Source organism: Megascapheus bottae, chromosome 12, assembly GCF_031878675.1.
Source record: "Megascapheus bottae isolate mThoBot1 chromosome 12, mThoBot2.hap1, whole genome shotgun sequence".
In the NCBI taxonomy this organism is placed as follows: domain Eukaryota; kingdom Metazoa; phylum Chordata; class Mammalia; order Rodentia; family Geomyidae; genus Megascapheus; species Megascapheus bottae.
Window position 1 is genome coordinate 52245405 of NC_143520.1, and position 21212 is coordinate 52266616.

General features: G+C 37.3%; 1 protein-coding gene and 1 long non-coding RNA gene across 2 annotated transcripts in view; one reads left to right on the forward strand and one right to left on the reverse strand.

Moving 5' to 3' along the window:
• LOC150056538 (uncharacterized) overlaps positions 1-9739 on the reverse strand; it is a 41178-nt gene extending 31439 nt beyond the window's left edge. Inside the window, exon 1 of the long non-coding RNA XR_016537235.1 lies at positions 9656-9739. This is a non-coding gene — a long non-coding RNA (uncharacterized LOC150056538). The remainder of the gene's footprint in view (positions 1-9655) is intronic.
• Cntnap5 (contactin associated protein family member 5) overlaps positions 1-21212 on the forward strand; it is an 852241-nt gene that overhangs the window by 358831 nt on the left and 472198 nt on the right. Inside the window, exon 4 of the mRNA XM_090342979.1 lies at positions 21011-21158. Within this exon, the coding sequence (XP_090199105.1) occupies positions 21011-21158 (148 nt within the window). The remainder of the gene's footprint in view (positions 1-21010; positions 21159-21212) is intronic.

Here is a 21212-nt window from a genome sequence, read left to right on the forward strand (position 1 = left end):
AGAGTGTAAGATAAATCATACTTAACAATTAATGTAGACAGAAATATAGAAAATGCATAATGGAATAAAATTTGATCAACCATGAGTTAGTAAAATTTCCAATTTATTGATCTGTACTTTATACCTGAAGGAATTCAGGCAATAAAACCTGAGGAAACCAGCTTCTTCCACTCTTTGCCTTCAGTGATTTGCCATTTACACCAAGAAGGTGGAGAGTCTTCAGTTCACATATATGCTTTACTCTGCAGTCTCTCATTAAAAACAAAAACAAATGAAAACCTTTCCCTGAAATTCAAACAGGATTGTATCTGTGTAATTAATGCAGAGCACTTGCCATTCTCCCCAAACAGGAAACCCTGAAACTCAGCACTGGAAGCCACAGATAGGAAGGAATCAAATGTTGCTGAGAGCAAGAGAGGTTAAAGAAGAACAGGAATCTCTTGAAGGACAGCACAAAGTGAATTCTCTCATCTCTGCTCTGTGCCCAGAAAATTTAAATTGAGGCATAAAGGTATTCATCATGGGAACCTTTTAAAGGGCCAATTAGCATTTACTACACACCAAGATTGCTTACTGTGAAGAAATGTTAGCAGGAATGAAGAACTATAAAAGATGACAAGAAAAAGGTCAAATAATCTAAACAGGATAAAATGGTATATACTCAACAATTACCCCTGGTGATTGAAAGAAATGGCAGTGATTGCCTTTAAATGGAAAACTGTTACAAGATTGCTAATCCTTTAAACCAGTTGCCTTTATGAATCTCCAGAAATAGGTTAGTTCAATGAAATCTCTAAATAACTCAGTAAGTAAGTTCACAAAAAAACAAAATCTCTTTAATGGCAACAGAGCTTTAATGCATTTTGACAGCCTCATTGGAAATTAAGACTGAGATTATAACATAAAGAAATAAAGCCATATTAAAATTTATTTATATAACCCTGTCATCCCTCTTAGAATCCCTAGCTCCTGCTCTGAATAATTTGTTCAGAGATGTTTCCTAAGTATGGTATTTGAATAAATCAGACTTGTGATTTGCATTTTGTAGTACTTTGCCAAAAGGAAAAAAAACAATAAAGCAAAAGAGGGTAAAATGTGGATATAAATGGAGAGAAAGGAAAAGAAACCGTAAACAGCTTTGGTCAGTTGGTAATGGCAGTGTGGTCCTTAAGTAAGGTAAGAAAGAAACAAGAAGCAGTTTTGGTATAATTTGTATAATCTTTATCAAACTCAAATGTTTCTAGGCATGTGCGCACAATATAATAGGAAGAGACCTCAGAATCCTCCTAAGAGTAATTAGATTTTAGCTTGTGACACTACTTCCTAATATTAGCATATTGTGGTCTTTGTTACTAGAAAGAATGTTATTGTTTGTGAAATGACCTAGTCATTTAATCTAGTAAGAAGAATAGAGAAATTCATTAAGCAAATGTGGTTTGTGTTAAATGGAAATCTGTGTCTCATTATTGTCTATTGTACAGTATCTTATGGAATTTCCATGTAATATGGCAGGTAGTCTGTAATTATCACATTTCCTTTTAATTTTCATTGACATTTCTCTCAGTTAGGATACTTAGCCTTCATGTTACAGGAGAATTGGTATCCTTGGCTTCCTCAAGAATGATAATCTCTTCACAAGGATTTAAAGATTAGGCAAGGTAAAGGATTTAACTGATGGGTGTATGATGGGTGTAGAGATCTGGAGAACGTTCAGGAATAAGGAAACCATTTATACCGATTATCCCACAGTACCCAGCTTAGACTCGTGCAGAATTCAGCTCCTCCTTCCAGGACGCTTTACTGTGCATCTTTCTAACTTTACCTACAGCAGACTACCATGACTACTGTTCAGGGTGCTTTGAGGAGCTCTGCATTTCCAGATCCTTTAGATACATTTCCCCTTGGTTCTGGAATCAGGTGATGTGGGAGCAGAGACATCTGCCTTCTCCCCATCTACTCCTCAGACTCCAGCTGCCTCAGGTTCACAATTTTCGTGGTAGGCAGCCATAGATCCTATTTGCAGGTTTCATTTACTTGGGAAGAGAATATGGCTTTCTTTTGGCTGGACCAACAAACCCATTATATAAAGATGACTCTCAGCTAGAAGGTAGCACTGCATCCTTAAGGCTTGCAGCTTTAAGATTTTTCAAATGTTCAGGGTAATACAGAGCGTCCAGTTATATTATGTAACTGGATGTAACCAATATACTATGTATACTGGTGTTGCAGTGATATTTTACATATTTTCAATACTTAATCATCAGAGACATTATAAGCTTTCTCTGGCAGTTGATGCAAAGAAAATAAAAGTCCAAATTAGAAGTGGCCCTATAAGCACAACTTCTAGCAGAGAGTAGCTTAGCCAACATCTTGATCCTGTGCTGATACTTGGGATATCAATGATAGCAGTGGGAGTAGTGTTGCTATATGCAAGAACTACAAAGTAATTACACCACCTTGCTTTTGATGGACTCCATTATCCCCCTGCCATGATGTCTCCATCTGATAGAAAGAAACCAATTCATCACAGAGAGGTCGAGTACCTGGTCCATGTCTGCATGTGGGGGAGCCGAGAAAACAGCATAACGGATAGACTTTCCTCTTTTTATTTTAAGTAGCTCAGCCTTCTGTAATATATGCAAGCACTCTGCCTGCACAGCAGGATCAATTATCCATCAGCATGTCAAGATCTCAGGTCCTAGCAACCTTTCTTTTACAACCTATTTTTGACTCCAAAAAAATGGTTAACAAATAATCTAGTTCTCACTCTCTGATAAATTCTGGGAAAGAAGATCTTTTAACCAAAGAAGAAACACATTCCAGAAGCAGAGTTTACAAAAGAAGTATAAATGACCATTAATAAACAGGAATGAACAATGAAGGAGGCAGAGAGAACAGGGGCTGGGCTACCGGAGTTCAAACATGAAGCAAATGTTTTATCCCAGAATACTAGGTGTTTCAAAGGTTTAGGGTAAAAAAAAAACCTTACATAATATGTATGTACACAGTTAAACATTATTAAATGTAAACTGCTCTGACAAAGCAGAAGGTCAGACTGATATATACATAATTGTACTACAAAATAGTAAATTAAGTATCATGAGAGTCAGAAATCACTGTGATGACAACTCAGGGAAAAGAGAGGCTTGGCCTCTGGAGAAGAACCAGCACTGAGTAGAGTGCACCTTCTCACAGAAGAAGAAGATGAATATTTGTCACACTACAGCTTTCTTATGTATAACCTATTGGGCTTCTACATTTCATTTCTAAATTGTCCAGGAATGACATTGGATGTGATAAAGACCAATCTAACATCATGTAACCTGGTCATTCTCTGCATCCAGGAAATATTCACTTGTCTGAAATGTGAGGACTTGCTGTAAAAGAATCAATAGTTGACCTGTACCTCAAGAATTATTACATTTTAACTACACCTGTGGAACTACCATTCAGAGTAGTGAATCTTTATGCAGGTCATACATTATATCAGAACTCCAAATTTAACATCTAAGCAAGACATGAGCACTCTGTGGTCAATGAACATAGCCTAGAATTTATGGCAATTCTAGGAAAGCATATTAGTAATGATGTTAACTAATGTGCATGCATTTATCTGCACACATACAAACACACACACACAAAGATGCTTGTACACATTGCTTTTAGAACCCCATGAAAAATGTTTCTGCATTCCCATGAATATGAGGACAGTATTAGAACACAAGAGCCAAATAATTGCAAAGTTCTCACCTACAACAAAAGATTGAGCAAGGCACTGAACTGTGACAGCATGAGAGTTTGTGTTTTGCTTCACACAAAAATGCTAGAAAGGCATACTGCATAAAGATTTAAATGAAATTTCAGGTAATATGTACAATCAGTGACAATAAGGGAATAGTTTCAGGTTTGAGAGTTTACAGTGCAAGTAGGATTATAAGAAATAAGATATACCCCATGGATTGAGGCCAGCTGCATGCAGAGGAGGGTCTCTTTATGACTGTTAGCTTGCAAACATCTTCAGCTTTTGATAAATCAGACACTGTATAGCATCATCAGGCTGCAGTCTTAAAGGCTCAACGTGAACTTGGGAAAGAAGTATGATGAGGGTGGGAGTGCTCCTTACCAAAGCAAAATGCAAACACATCTATCCAACATCAGTCCTGTACCTTCCCTATGGAGTGTGCTGGCCCTCCTTTGTCCCAGCCAGGGAGCAGGAGGGAACTTGATTAATGCTGGCAGTGGAGGCATTGTTGCAAGTTATTTTAGATAGCCAGTCAATTCTTATGCCCAGAGGATCTGTTTTATATTTTAGTTTGGAGTATGAGTGTTTCTTTTTTAAACTAAGGAATGTTTCAGTAAATTTGTTTGAAATAACGAGTAAATTTCAGGATACAACAAGCATTTTTCTTTAAAATCATTTGTCAATTTAAAGATGACTTGCTGTTTTTAATACAATGTCAGAGTCTTATGCTCAACTTTATGCTTTTCCTAATGAATAGCTGGCTACAGATGATCGAAAATCCATGAATGTAAACAAAGATGTTCTACATTTCTTAACTGAGTAAATTTACTAGTAAAATAAACAGGGACAATAGATGCCACTAAAAACTGAAAAACAATGCTGCAATATTAATGCTAGGATGCAACACCTGAGATCCATGTCCTTTGACATATTGCTCTTGGCTTTTTAGTCTTGAACTCATAATTCTGTACAAATGCTGGTAAGCATGTGTGGTGGGTCTCTCCTCAAGGGCTAAACTCTGGGCATCATCAGATCTGGTTGACTAGGAAGAGGAAGCTCCTGTCCTAAGGAACGCGTTGGATTTCAATGATGAAAATGCGTAGGAATATTTTTTTGGTGGAAAGAAATTTGAATAGCATTCTGTCTGTAAGGTTGGTCACAGTGAGATTTTGGCATGAAGTTTAGATCATGAGCAAGCTTGGTTGGTTTAGACACCAGTGACATCAAAGAATGTCTGAAAAGCTCTGAGGAGAAAACATCTGTGAATGAAACTTCTTGGCCATCACTTGGTTCTTAGGAAGCCAGCATAGAACTTAAGCCTAAACTGTGACCGATTACATGTAGGTGACAGCAGGATGCATTCAGTTGTCTATGGGGGTCTTGTGGAATCATTAAGTTCAGAGTCAAAGCACAGAGGCAATCAGGAAAAAAAAATGATAGGAGCTCCCCACCACCCCATTTTGGTGCTACCTTCTCAGAGTGTTCCTGATAGTGTTTCGTGAATTCAGCTCCAGGAATAGAAGGAACTTAAACTGTAAAGTCATTCCAGTCCTCTATCAATAGTGTTATGGCATTGAGAAGCTTACCCAGAATTTCTATCATTTCTTTTTCCCATGAAAAGTTACGAGAGAAATAAATTCTCCCATTAGGATATTATATTCACATTTTTAGGGAGCACTACTCACACAAGATTGGCTATGAAAAAGTTTATGAACTGAGGTAGAGGTTTCTTCACATATGTGAAGAAACAATATTGATTATATTCTCTCCCTTTCTCTCTCTCTCTCTCTATATATATATTTATAATATATTGTCTATTGTGGGACTTGATCTGTGGGCCTAGGTATTTTCCCTGAGCTCTTCAGCTCAAGGCTAGCGCTCTACTACTCGAGCCACAGTGCCACTTCCAGTGTTCAGGTGGTCAATTGAAGATAAGTGTCTCAGGGTCTTTCCTGCCCTGGCTGGCTTAGTACAGTGATCCTCAGATCTCAGCCTCCAAAGTAGTTAGGATTACAGTGGTGAGCTACTGGTGCCCAGCTATGTTCATTCTTTCAAGGAATTGGGTTTCCTCTCATTTGTGATTCTCAAATCTCCTGTTTTCATGACCCTTACAGTGTGAAGGCAGAAAATCAGAAAAAGAAAAAAAAGGTGATGATGAGTTTAGGAAGAAAAGGTGAAAGGACAAGGGTGCCTGCTGCAGTTGGTTCCACAGAAGGAGTTGGCCCCCTCAGAAGCGAAAGCGCTCCAATTACACAGGTGTGTGATTGGGAAGAGGAGCCTACCACTCCCTCCATCTAGGTGTTCAATCTTCCCTTCTGCCCTCTGCCTTTTGCCCCACACACCTTAGTCTCCTTGTAGCTCTAGGCCTCACCTTTGCTGCAAGCTCGGTGCTCACCCTCGATCTGTAATAGAATGTTCTGGGGCCCTCCTGTCAACTTTCATAAATTAGCTTCTTACTTCCTGTGCAGGAAATTTTTCTATTTAGTTTTTTTTTTTTTCCAGAAAGGCAAAGACATTGTTTCTCTGTTGTCGTGGAGTGTGATAAGTCTGAGTTTGCTAAGTGGGTATTTCAGGGTTCTGAGGCGAGCACCATATGGTGGCACTTCCATACATGCTGCTGAGGTGGCTGCAGAGCAAAGATGGAAAAGTAAAACATGAAACAGATTTGTCTACAGTCAGATCATTACCTCTATACTTAACACAGCAGAAGCCACACAGGCCCCAGAATTCAGAACAAACATGGAAACGGCAATAGAAAACTTAGCTTATGATAAATGCCCTCTTTTATTTATTGCATGTTTGTTCTCATGAGCATAAAGCATTCAAAAATAGTTTTCTGGAACATCTAAGCTAGGAGTCAATAAAGTCACATTTCAATTTGGCCTAAGTTGATTTATGTATCTTCCAATTATAAGTGAATGAAATACTTTCTGTGGCAGTTTAAGAAAAACGAGATTGGAAGAAGGAAGCTAAGATACCTATAATTATAAAATAATTTAGAGCCAGAAATATTCTTGAAATTGATAGCTTAACAAATGTATTTATTTAACTGATATCTTGTTTTTGACAACTGTATTAGTTTGGATTCTGAGGCTGAAATGACAGAGACACAACTGAAATTAGATTAAGTTAAAAACTTAATTCTCATCCCCCTAGGAATATTAGGTGAGGCTCACAAATTTTAAGCAATTCTCTGTAGGAATTAGAGCCCCATGATCAGAATGAAAGGACTTGTGTTCTAGGAATCTATCATTTGTAGTTGAAGTTCCCAGTTACATTATACTCTTTGAGAAACATGAGAAGAAAAAGAAAATGTCATTATTTTCTAAGTCTTCATAGTAAACAGGTAGTGATAGATCTTATGAGGAGATAAGATAACCTCTGCACTCATTATTACTGCTCTATTGTCTTATATTGTTACAGATCTAGTCTGGGTCATTCCTTTGGAGTTGGATAACTGAAATTAAAAGTGAGGATAAATGAAAGAGAGTGATGAAGGATTAAGATATGTGGTACTCATAAACGGATAATGCTGAATGATAACCCCTTGTACAATTACTTAAAGACAATATACTCCTTTGTACATTTACTTAAAGACAATAGTAATACTACTGATGATGATGATGATGATGATGATGATGATGATGATGATGATGATGATGATGGTGATGATAAGGAGCACCAACAATTGCCAGCACATTCCCAGAAGCTGAATGGGAGTTGTAAACTCTCCTGATTATAGCCTCTACAAATGCAAAACAAGGAATTCTTGCTTAAGCTAAAAATAAGAATAAAAGCCTTATATCACATAAATAAATGGGGGTTATTTCTTTCCAACATGGGATAAGAAACTATGTGTAGCAGTGAGCTGGTGGCTCATGCCTCTAATTCTAGCTACTTGAGAGGCTATAAGATCTGAGGATCTTTGTTCAAAGCCAGCCTGGACACGAAAGTCTTATTTCCAATAAGACTCATTTCCAATTAAACACCAGAAAACCAGAACTGGCCCTGTGGATCAAGTGGTAAAGCACTATGCTTGAGCTGAAGAACTCAGGAACAGTACCTAGGGACCAGAGTTCAACCCCTATGACTGCCAAAAAAAAAAAAGAAAAGAAAAGAAAAGAAAAGGAATTATGTGCAATGAAAGCTGTGTTTAAGTTTGGAGACATTGTTCCTTTTCACAAGGAAGTCAAAGTTTCTGATAATCTGTTCACAAAGCAGAAGTATTTTATGGCTTGAGAAGGTTCAGTGATTCCAGTAAAATATGAATGGAAGTGATTCTGATCTCTTATCAGTTATAACTTACTAAATAAATTGTGAAAAGAAGTTTCTTCCTTGTAACAAATATTACTATATTATTTAAATATGAAAACACAAGTTATTGTAGTCTCTGACTTTTTACTCTAAGTTCTGTGAAGAGCATTCATTTAGAATTAATATATATTAACTTGATTCTAAAACACTATTTTTTTAAAAGTTTATCTGTGAAATGCCTACATAGATTAGTAAGAATTCAAAGCATCTGATAGATTACATTTTTTTCATTGTTTCTCTCTACATATTTAAATTTGAAAATGAAAATCAAATACTTTCCTACAAAAAAGGATAATGTTAGGGTTTTCTCTTTGAAAAAACAATAGTGATTTTCTTGAAAGGTCTTATATGGGTGAATATATATACTTCTCTTTTACCTCTGAATATTGCAGAAGGAAGCAGAAATTGAAAAAAGTTAGAGAAAAACCAGGCAGAGGCTCAAAATTGTTTATTTTACCACCTACTGATAATCACCAGATTCATCATAATCAGCTTGGGAGCTTTCATAAAACAGATTTATAAAATAGATTCCTTAATTTTTCAAAATCAAAATTGTTTAGCAGCATAAGCTCCCAGGTGTTTGTGGCCCACAACAGATTTAAAAGCCATTTATTTAGCTCTATTTTAAAATTAACCAGAAATCCAATAGCACATGATAATTTAAAAATATGCATGAGACCACAGCCCAATTCAGTCTTCTTACCCCATCTCTGAAGTAGACATACCTACTTTATACAGAACGACACCAATAATTGAAGCAGGATCAAAAGTAGGTCAATAAAAATAGCAACACATGACACTATTCCACAGTCTAGCTCAATCTGAAACAGTCATCTAATAATTGCAGCAAGGAAACCGTCTACTTGTATACACAAGATTCTTACTGGTCTTGGACGAAATATTCACTAAAGAATTCATTGCATATACCACAGAATTGAGAAATATGAGGGAAGATGCAGGTCAAAGAGAGATGAAGATGTTGAAGTGATAACACAGACTCAGATGCATTGTATGTACAAGTGTCTTTGTTAAATGGCAAAATAATTCAGTACATAAGCTAAAATTAAAATAAGTGAGGAATGAGATGGATTGGAAGCTTGTTGAGTGGGTTGACATGGATCAAGACGCACTGTGATTATAAACTGCTTTGGTGAATGGCGATGCATTTGAACAACTACTTGAAGATGATAAAATAATATTGTAAAAAAGAATTTTGAGCAACCTCATTGACAACCTTCATTCCAAATGTCAATGACAATTGGCAGTTAAAGATAGAAATAGATACTAACCGAAGTGTGAAATCTTCAAGTTCTGTTTGACAGGTTTATCAGTGTCTCTACTTGGCACTAATAATTCTAAACATTGGAAGATCACTCAAAGAACTGTTTTGACTGGAGTAACTGTTGAAAGAGTTCTAATTCAGATATTTTACAGAGATGCATATCGGTTCATCAAGTTAGGAGAATGAGGAGGAAATGGAAGATATATCTGGTTGACTTTGACAAGGGGGGAGAAGTGAGAATTTCAGTGCTCCATACAGGAAGCCTGGGTTCTTGCCTGGGTTCAGGTGTTGGTCACTGTAATGGTACTGGTACTTACAGTGGGTAAGAGATTTGCGAAAGCCAATATTGATCATCTTTGTAGGCTACAATGTAGCCTCTTTCCAGAAGTCCCACAGCATCCCAGTCCTGGGAATCAAAAATGACACAGTTGTGTTAATATAGGATTCAAGCAGTGGGTCTTGTGGACCTGAACTTACACAAGAGATATCATGATCACCTAGTGGCCAGTATTAGACCACTACTGGGATTGCTCATTCTGAAATGGCCAGGAGGATGAATGACAGCTAAGGTCAGAAGAGGGCACCAAGGAGCCAATTACCCATTGTCCACTCAGTGCACAAATGCCCAGTGTCATAAATATAGATGGCTGGATGGCACCAAGGACTCTCCCAAGTAGAAAGATTTGTACTGGATTAAGTTTATATGTCTTTGGTGGTACAGTTCAAGGTAGAGTCAAGGTCGAGTTGTCAATTAGTTCTAAAGAAGGGAATGGCAGAAAGCTGTGTGTGATTGTTTAACACAGCTCACCATTCCAGGGTTCACACTCCCAGATCATAGATATGTTAATAATCAAGTCAGCATAGTTTTGTCTGTAGATTTTCCTTGATTTGGATCCTGACAAAGCTGTTGTAAGTTAAAAAAAAAACACCATAATTTGAAAGTGTAGTGACCTCATCTAACCTGTCTCAGGAGGAAAGTGTTGACTCTCATTAATCCTTTTGCTACAAGAGCAGCAGCCAAAGGGTACAGGACTGTGTTGTTCACCATCATGTTACTATTAGGTTTTTCTCCTAAGCCTGTGTTGCTTTCACACCACCATCAATCTAAAAATGTCCTACGTTGAAACACCACATGATGAACCACTTTGAATTAAGATAGTCTCTAATCTTGCCAACTCTTTTATTGTGGATGAAAAGCGCTGGAAGTATAGGGAGTTGTTAGGTAGTCCCTATTTGCTAATTATTAAAATACATGGGATCCTTACCTAGCTGCCAAGCTCTGAGTGGCCTTTGATCCTAAATGCATAATTGTCCTTGTTATGTGCCAAATATAGTGTGTATGTGGGGTACAACATATATAATGAGAAAGCTGGAAAATAGAGAATCCAATGCTTGATTTTTCCCGTTAATCTCCTAAAATACGTTTATAAATCTCTGCCACCAGTTGTGGTTAGTGTCTTAAATTTACATTCTAAATTTCTTTTTCTATCATCCATTGTCTGGCATGCATCTCTACACATTTCACTGGAAGAACAATTTGGAACACTGAAACCTGAGTGGTCTTATCAATTTTAGTTTTAACACCATGGTTTGCACGGTAATCATGCATTGCCTTATTAAATATATCTTATCAAATTGAAGAAGAATATGCATTTATAATCAGCTCTGGGCTTCTAGTCTCTTAGCTTAGCTTCCATTTGTACTGTATTTTTTCAAGGGGGACAGTTTTTTGAATGTCATTTTGAAAAGTTAAATATAATTGGCAAATGTTTTTCCTGGGCCTTGAGTATTAATAGGTCACTGTTTCAGAATACACTCTTCCACAAAGGTATTTTCACAAGAACAAACCTTTCTTAGCAACTCTCTCATGCTCTCTTGTCTCTCTCCTGATTGCATTGGAAAAAATCTACCAAGAAATTCAGTAATTTTTTTCATTCATTTGCAAGCCTCTAATAATACTAAAATCAATATTAGGATGCTCTATACATTCACTGATTTTGAAATTACTCCATAGATTTGGATTAGATAAATGAAATTCTTGTCAATGTTCCTTTAGGAAATTGTTGCTTTAAGCCATTGTGGTTTAAAAAATATACTCCAGCTGGGTAGTGGTGGTGGCATATCCTTATAATGCTACCTCTTTGGAAGCTGAGATCTGAGAACCTCAGTTGAAATTTGGCTGGTTAGAAAGATCCTGGAGATTCTTACCTCTAATTAACCACCAAAAACAGCAATACTAGAGTGCTAATCTTGCAAATAATAATAATAATAATAACATAAAATAAAATAAAAAACAGCATAGCACTCAGGCCCTGAACTCAAGTCCCACAATCAGCGCTCTCTCTCTCTCTCTCTCTCTCTCTCTCTCTCTCTCTCTCTCTCTCTCTCTCTCTCTCTCTCTCTCTCTCTCTCTCTCTCTCTCTCACACACACACACACACACACACACACTACAATGTCACTGAGGAATTCGAATCCTGGTGCACTGAGGATTAAGTATAAAAAAAAAACCCACTGGGACACCAAGATTTGACCAAAATTGATTGTTTTCATTCTCCTGCTTCTCTTAAAACAGACCCTTAGGCCTTGGACTGGTTGGCATAGCCCCAGATTTGAAATAAATTGCCCCTGAGGATTCTCAGTACTTCCTATCAAGGTCATCAATAGAAAATTTGGTTACTGTACCTGCTAGTTCAGGTTTTCATTAGGCAAGTTAGCATCTTCCTGTTGGCACCCACACTCACACCACACATCCCAGTCACTGAACCCAAGTGAGTCACTGGCACACAGTACCCACTCTGCATTGCTAATCCCAGGACTGGTCCCCATTTCAGAATCATGATCATGTCCAGTCCATCAGCTGCCTAATAAGGAGGAAGAGCATCACTGCCTTTATGACTACCATAGATCTTCCATTCATGAGCCAGCATGATGCAGAATGTACAGGGCTTAGTGTTGCCAAGGAAGGAAGATAGGGCCTGAACTCTGCTGCACATATTTCATTTACTTTTTGTGCATCATTCTACCTGCTCAGTTATGGATAAATCCTTCTGTGGTACTTCTGTGTGTTTCCCCACTGTTTCAATACCTTTATCATATGGGATGGAACAGCCTCTGAGGGGAATATTCAAGAATGAGGCTCTCTCCCCCTCAAAAAAAAGCAGGGTTCTGGTATGTCTGTGACAATTCCAAAGAATGTGGCTCTTCACATCCTGACATTCTTTAACTTTCTGAAAAGAAAGATAAATTGCTTTGTGTTCCTATATAGGCTTGTAAACCAATGTATCACTGAGTGTATGGTATGAAAGGAAATGTGCGAAGTATGTGTTAGGCCTTAAGTTCCATTCCTAGCACAAGAGAATGAACATGTGGGGAGGGGGAGGAAGGAAGGAGAGAGGGAGAGAGGGAAGAAGGGAGGGAGGGAAGGAGAAAGGATGGGAGGGAGGAAAGGACAAAGGAAAAAGAAAAAGAAAAGAGAAAAGGTGATGATCTTCATTGTTAAGAAATGATATTTATCTTATTGAAAGTGTGTAAGAATTGTCATTCTTTCTTCTAGAAGCAAATAATGCCATTGTGTATATATACCAAATTTTATTGATCCTTTCATCTATTGAGGGACATTTGAGATGATTCCATGTCTTGGCTATGTAAGAAAATAGAAAAACTTGGGGCAAAATACATATTAAGTGAAATCAATTACATCCAAAGAAACATAGGCTGCCTTATTTGTAATAATTAATATATGCCTTGGATAGTTCTAGCAAAGGATCACAATAGCTCAATAGGCATATATATATGATCATATAAACTGATGCTAATTAAAATGATCTACAAGGTATGGAAACAAAGGGTTATATTGTTCTTAGTATACCAAATGCAGTTTCTTTTTTTCATATATTTTTATTGTAATTAATAGAAGGGTTACATTATATTTGCCAGGTAGGAGGTGCATTAATTCACATACATTGTTACTTTTTATCATGTCTTGGTCCCCATTTCACTCACCCCCACACCCAACCCTCATCTTGTTTTTCCCTCTTCCCTATCCAATTTCAAATAACCAAATAAAATATATCCAATATATCAGATAACAAAGTGAGATAATGTAACAATATGAGATTACCAAAGGACAGTAAAAGAGATGAGAGATAACATTAAGGACAACAATCACTCATTAAATGGCTTTTGTTTCTATATCCTAGAGGTCCTTTCATTTAGCATCATACCATATGGCCTTATTTATCTACATTTTGCTCTATTGCAAATCTCTGCTAGGAGAGCCTAAGGTTTCTACTGATTATGACAAATGAGGGAAACCATTGAGCCTATGTTAGTTTGAGTTTGGCTTACTTCACTTAATATGATTTGTTTTCCTAAGTCTTTCCATTTCCTAAAAAATGGGGCGATGTCATTCTTTCTCACAGCAGCATAGAATTCCATTGTGTACAAATACCACATCTTGTTGATCCACTCATCAACTGAGGGACATCTGGGTTGGTTCCATATCTTTGCTATGGTAAATAGTGCTGCACTGAACATTGTTGTGCTAGTGGATTTAGTATGTCCTTGTTTCTGGACAATTGGGTAAATGCCAAGTACTGGAATTGCTGTGTCATATGGGACTCTATATTTAGTCTTTTGAGGAACTGCCATAGTGTTTTCCATAGTGGTTGAATGAGTTTGCACTCCCACCAACAGTGCAGTAGTGATCCCTCCTAGCCACATCCCCTCCTGCATCTGGTTTTATTAGTTTTCTTGATCCTGGACATTCTAAGTGGAGTGAGGTGGAATCTTAGAGTTGTTTTGATTTGCATTTCTTTTATGACCAGAGATGTTGAGCATTTCTTCATATGTTTATAGGCCATTTTTGTTTCTTCTTCAGAGAAGACTCTCTTTAAGTTTTTAGCTCATCTTTTAATGGGATGGTTGTTACTTTTTGAGCTGTTGATATATTTTACATATGAGGTCTTTGTCTGCTGTGTGGTTGGTGATGATCTTCTCCCACTCTGTAGGCTTCCTAATTAATTTACTGGTATGTCCTTTGCCATACAAAAGCTCTGCAGTTTAATGCAGTCCCACTTATCCAGACTTTCTCTGATTTGTTGTGTTTCTTGGTCCTTATTAAGAAAGTTTCGACCTGTGCCAAGGAGGCCTAGTGTATCTCCTATTCCTTCTTGTAAAGTTATCAATGTGTCAGCTTTTACCTCCAGGTCTTTGATCCATTTGGAGTTAATTCTACTGCAGGGATACAAAGAAGGATCCAACTTTAGTTTTCTGCAGGTGCTTAACCAGTTCTGCCAGCACCACTTGTTGTAGAGGCTATCTTTCTTCCATTCTATTTTTTTGGCTCCCTTATCAAAGATTAGGTGGCCATAGGTCTGTGGTTTAATATCTGACTCCTCAGTTCTATTCCATTGGTCTTCAGGCCTGATCTTATACCAGTACCAAGCTGTTTTATAATTATAGCTCTGTAGTACAGTCTAAAGTTTGGTATTGAAATTCCCCCTGCACTGTTCTTCTGCTAAGAAGTGTTTTTGCTATACAGGGTCTTTTATTATTACATATGAATTTTGGATTGCCTATTCTATTTTTTTTAAAGAATGACATTGGGATATTGATGGGTATTGCGTTGAATTTGTAGATAGCCCTTGGCAAGATTGTCATTTTCACAATGTTGATTCTTCCAATCCAGGAGCATGGGAGGTTTTTCCATTTCATCAGTTCTGCTTTAATTTCCTGTATCAGGGTTTTAAGTTAAGGTAATTCCTAGGTACTTTATTTTTTTGAGGCTATTGCAAAAGGAGTTGATTTCCTGATTTTGCCTCTTTCCTCTCACTGTTGGCGTAGAGGAAGGCAGTTGATTTTTGAGGGTCAATTTTATACCCTGCTACCCTTCCAAAATTTTGAATCAGATCAAGGAGCTTGGGAGTAGAATCTATAGGATTCTTTAAATACAGGATCATGTCATCTGCAAAGAGGGAAAGTTTCACTTCCTCTTTCCCTATTTGGATCCCCTTTATGCTTGCTTCTTGCCTTATTGCACTTGCTAGGAATTCTAATACTATGTTAAAGAGGAGTGGAGAGAGTGGGCATCCTTGTCTCGTTCCTGATTTTAGAGAGAATGGCTTTAGCTTTTTCCCACTAAGTATAAGACTAGCTGTGGTTTGTCATACACATCCTTTATTATATTGAGGAATGTTCCATTGATTCCTAGTTTCTCCAGAGCTTTTAACATAAAGGGGTGTTGGATATTGTCAAATGACTTTTCTGCATCTATTGAGGCAATCATGTGATTTTTGTCCTTGCTCCTGTTGATGTGTTGAATTATATTAATTGATTTGCGTATGTTGAACCAGCTTTGCGTCTCTGTGATGAATCCTGTTTGATCATAGTTTATAATTTTTTTTGATGAGTTGTTGTAGACAGTTGGCCAGTATTTTTGTTGAGAAGTTTTGCATCGATTTTCTTCAAAGAAATAGGTCTATAGTTCTCTTTCTTTGATGAATCTCCATTGGGTTTGGGGATTAGGGTTATACTGGCTTCATAGAATGAGTTTGGTAAAGAGGCTTCATTTTCAATTTTGTTGAAGAGCTTGATGAGTATTGGTGTGAGCTCTGCTTTGAAGACCTTATAGTATTCAGCTGTGAATCCATCTGGCATTGGGCTTTTCTTAGGTGGAAGGTCTCTTATTGCCATTTCTATTTCAGAGCTTGAAATAGGCCAGTGTAGTTGGATTAGTTCTTCTTGGTTCAGTGTGGTTATGTTAATGTTGGCTAGGAATTCATTGATTTCTTCTAGATTCTCAAATTTGTTGGAGTAAAGTTGTTTTTTGTTTTGTTTTGTTTTTTTTTTGCTAGTCCTGGGCTTAAGCTCAGGGCCTGAAGACTGTCCTTGGACTTTCTCAAGACTAGATCTCTACCACTTGAGCCTCAGCACCACTTCTGGCTTTTTCTAAGTGTATGATACCAAGGAATCGAACCCAGGTCTTTGTACATGCTAGGCAAGCACTCTACCACTAGGCCAAACTCCCAGCCCTGTTGGCGTAGAGTTTTGAGAACTATTCACTCATTTTACTCTGGATCTTTGTAATTTCACTCATGATATTAGCATTTTCGTCTGTGATTTTGTTTATTTCGGTATGCTCCCTTCTTTTTTTGGTAAGATTTGCTAAGGGTCTTTCAATTTTGTTAATTTTTTCAAAGAACCAAGTCTTTGTTTTGTTGATTATTTTCTATAGTTTGTTTGGACTCCAATTCATTTAATTCTGCTTTTATTTTAAAAATTTGCTTCGTTCTACTGGGATTAGGGTTGGTTTCTTGCTCTTTTTCCTGGAGCTTAAGGTGACACATTAAATTGTTGGTTTGAGATTTTTCTAATTTGTTATTGTAGGCACTCAGAGCTATAAATTTTCCTCTGAGTACTGCCTTTGCCGTGTCCCAAAGGAGCTGGTATTTGTAATAATTAGTATATGCCTTGGATAGTTCTAGCAGACGATCACAGTAGCTCAATAGGTATATACATATTATCATATAAACTAATGCTTATTAAAATTATCTACAAGGTATGAAAACAAAGGGTTTTATTGTTCTTAGTGTACCATATGCAGTTTCTTTCATTTTTCTTTTTGCCAGTCCTGGGCTTGAGCTCAGAGCCTGAGGACTGTCCTTGGATTTTTCTCAAGGCTAAAACTCTACCACTAGAGCCTCAGCACCACTTCTGGCTTTTTCTAAGTATGTCGTACCAAGAAATCGAACCCGGGTCTTTATGCATGCTAGGCAAGCACTCTACCACTAGGCCAAACTCCTGGCCCCCATATGCAGTTTCTTCTTTCAATGTTTTCTCCGTTGATTTACTCCTTATTTTTTTCTTTGCTTATTTACTCCCTTGGTTTACTCCCTGTGATTACTGTTTTGATTTTCATACCCTTTATATTATACATATATTGTCTGATTTGAGAATGGGAAGGAGAACCACAGAAATGATGAGACAAAGGATCAAGGGTAAACCAATGTGTGATACCCACAAGACACTCTGTTGGAAAAGATCTTTACAATTTCAAAGTAGGGGATTGTCAAGGAAGGATAGTGGAAGAAATTGAGGGAGGGGGGAAAATGTTTGATAAGAATTGTACTCATTTCCTTACTTATTTTACTGTAACCCCCTGAATATCACATTTATAATAAAAAGATAAAATTAAAATAAATAAATAAAATAAATGATAATAAGATAAAAAGAAAGTGTATAAGATTTATTCATGAATTTATTATAATACTACTTAGATGGATGTGTGGAATGTGGAACAAAGCAAAAGCCTTCTGAGAAATAGAGTATATAATACTATTGATCAGAACTGGAATTTGAAAGTATCTGCCGAGTTCCCACTGTGTTCAAAATGTCATGGTTGCTAGGGCTGTGAATCACCCATCTCCACTGTGGACAGTGTACACCTTATTATCTGACTAAGCAATTGTAAGGTGCATGACTATTCTGAAAGAGTGTGATATGTATGTAGGTAAGAGAGTGTGGGGGAGAAAGGAAGGGAGAGAGAAAATAGAGAGAGGAAAAGAGAGAGGGAAAGAGAGAGGTTGTACCCTAATGGTTCTCCAGTAATCAAGGGTCTAAAAGCTTTCTGCACAAGGGTAGTAACAGCCTAATATAAAGGCATGTATATCCTAATGTAAGTAGACATGTAGCAAGTGGCCAGTGTGGAAAAGGGTTTTTCTACAGCTATGATGATAGCCATAGCAGTCATTCAATTGCCAAAACTTCACGTATCTCCAAGCGGAGTAATGTGAAAGGCCTCCCAAGCCTTTCATCCTAATTTCTAGGATCCAGTCTCATTATGATAAACTTGCTAAGGGGCTAGTTTTGCTTTGTTTACTGCTAAGTGATTTTAAAAGTCCCTGGGACCATGCATCGTAAACGTTAGTTCTGAAAACTGTATAGTATGAATCTTCTTTGACCCGAGCCCTTGAAACTATGCAGTTGACCTTAACATAGCTCTGGGACTGGAAGGCTTGATGACTGAGACCAAAAGCCACAGTCAAGTAATTTGCTGGCCCTATGTCCAGTTCAGCCCAGAAGATGGGTTATTTGAATGATACCCAGAGCACAGCATTCATGAGTTAAACAATAAAGTCTAGTAAAATATCCATAGGTTATAAATTTACCTTTTTATAGTAATACAGTCATAAGATAAGTATTATCTATCTCCATGGTATACAGAACCCTGGCAAGGCCCCATTTACTCCAGACCTCTAGATATTTGAGAAGATGGAACTTAGCAAATATAATCAGTAGCAAATGAAGGTTATTTCTTTTTATTAGTTGGTGTTAACTGTAAATGGCAGGTGGGATTTATCTATATATTCTAAAAGGAAGATATATTATGAGGCATACTGATGCAAGCACTTTTGGGAGAAGGCTGATATTCTTCATTTAAGAGAAAAGGCTTGAACTGAGTCTCAGGCCTGAAATTCTAGCCTCAAAGAAGGCAAAGTAGAAATATGAGGATCTAGGACAGCTAGAGGAAAAAATTCATGAGGTTCTCCCTAAAGTAATTGTTTAAACAATGCCCTCCTTGAGAGTAACCCCTTCTTGAGAGTGAGCCTAGATTTCAACACACAATACTGCGTGCCTATCTATCTATCTATCTATCTATCTATCTATCTATCTATCTATCTATCTATGTATCATCTCTTTATCGATCATCCATTTATCTGTTTATCTGTCTATCTAGAAAAGGGTGTGATAAAATTGGATGGCTAGGAAAAGTTCTAAGGAAGGACAGCAGTGATGGATTACCAACAATGTGACTATGCCTAGTGCTCAGGAGTTTTATGCTTTAAAACTGTCAAAATGGCATTGAGCCTGTGTAGCATACGCTGATAGTCCCAGTTAATCAGAAGGATAAGAGCTGAGAATTGAGGTTTGAAGACAGACAAACCCAGAAGAATATTATGTTCAATTGACCAGCAGAAAGCTGAAAGTAGAATTTAGCTCAGGATGTAGAGTGTCAGCTTTGAGGACAAATGTTAATAAGCCAGGAGTCTGAAGCCTGCTTTGGGCACAAAATCAAACCAACTAACAAACAAAATGGTGAGAATGGTAAATTTCATAATTTTTACATTTTATTCCATCTAATATAAATATAACTAAATATAAGATTTAAGACAAAATACACCAAATAAATTATTGATTTCCGCCAAACACTGATGGCTCATACCTGTAATCCTAGCTAGTCAGGAGGTTGAGATCTGTGGATCGCAATTCATAGCTAGCCTGTGCATAAAAGTCCATGAGGCTCTTATCTCCAGTTCGCTAAAAGAACATCAAGAGTGGTGTTGTGGTTCAACATGGTGGAGAATTAGCCCTGAACAGAAAAAGCACAGGGACAGAGCCCAGGCCCAGAGTTCAAGCCTGATGACTGAAAAAGAAAAGATGAAAAATGTTCATATTCTAATTTCAGGAAAAAACTTATACTCGTTGATCATACAAATGAGGACAAATAAGGAATAAGTAGGGGGAGGAGGGAAATGGGTACCAAGACATGTGAAAGGGTATCAATGTATGTGAATTAATGCACCTTCTATCTGGCAAATATCATGTAACCCTTTTACTAATTACAATAAAAAATATTGCATTTGAAAAAAAAAGGAATAAGTAGTTCTGTTTTATATCTTTCACTTAAACATCAAAAACACATGAAATGAACTACATATTTATTTCAAATCTTTTCTTCCTGTAAACATTAGCAATAGGACAGATGAGTGGGACTGAAAATGAGAGAAAGAGATTAGGAATAGAATAACTTTGACATTGAATTTTAGACCAATTACCTACTGAGTACAGATATTTGTTCCTTCCTCTTTTCTATCTCTAGATTTCAATTTTTGTTTTATCTGTAAATGGTGATAATGGTAATGGAAAGTGCTTAGCAGAGTGACTAAGCTTCAAATAATGATAACAATTACTTCAGTAAAGCCCTTCCTTCTGAGAGGAGGTTGTCAGTTATCTCCCAGCACATGGTTATTATGAACATTAGGCATGTTTGAACTTCATCCACATTATTAACTTGGTAAAGCTTTTATATGTTACACCTTCCTCCTTGCTAGGATTGCTTTAGTCATGAAGCTTAGTTGCACATAAGAGAGGAGAGGAGCTTTTCAAAGAATACAGATTTGAGTCAGGGAGGATTCCAACAGTGTAACGCCTCTGAAGATCTAATTTACAGTTTAACAGTATGAATACAAGGAAGCTGGAAGATGTGTTGCCGGGGAATAAAGCTAAGAAGTAGACAGATGGAAAGAGGAGGGGTGGGTGAATGTAGTCAGAATATTCAAGGTACTTATGTGAATATGGATCTAGGCAACTTGAAGAGATGGATGGCATGGGGAGAGATAGGAGAGAATGGTAAAAGAGGTCACAGTGATCAAGATGCATTATCCTCACAAATTGGAATATTGAATTGAAATTTCTTTTTATAAGTACTTAAAGGCTTTTTTGAAAAGGAAAAAAAAACTGGTATTTTCTCCGAGTGTATTTGAGGTCATAGGATTATTCACTTATGTCTGATCAATGTCAGAGAAATTGAAGATATTTTCCCAAGAGACTTGAATATCATGAATATTCCTTGTTATCTCAGAGCTCACTGGGTCTTCCTTTCTCTTCTAGACCTTTGCAGGAAACATGAATGCTGACAGTGTGGTGCATCATAAGCTACTTCACTCTGTGAGAGCTCGCTTCGTCCGCTTTGTGCCCTTAGAGTGGAATCCCAGTGGGAAGATTGGCATGAGGGCAGAGGTCTATGGATGCTCTTACAGTAAGTGTTTATATGATTAGGAGCAACGCTGTTGTGTGTTTGCGATTGAGACTC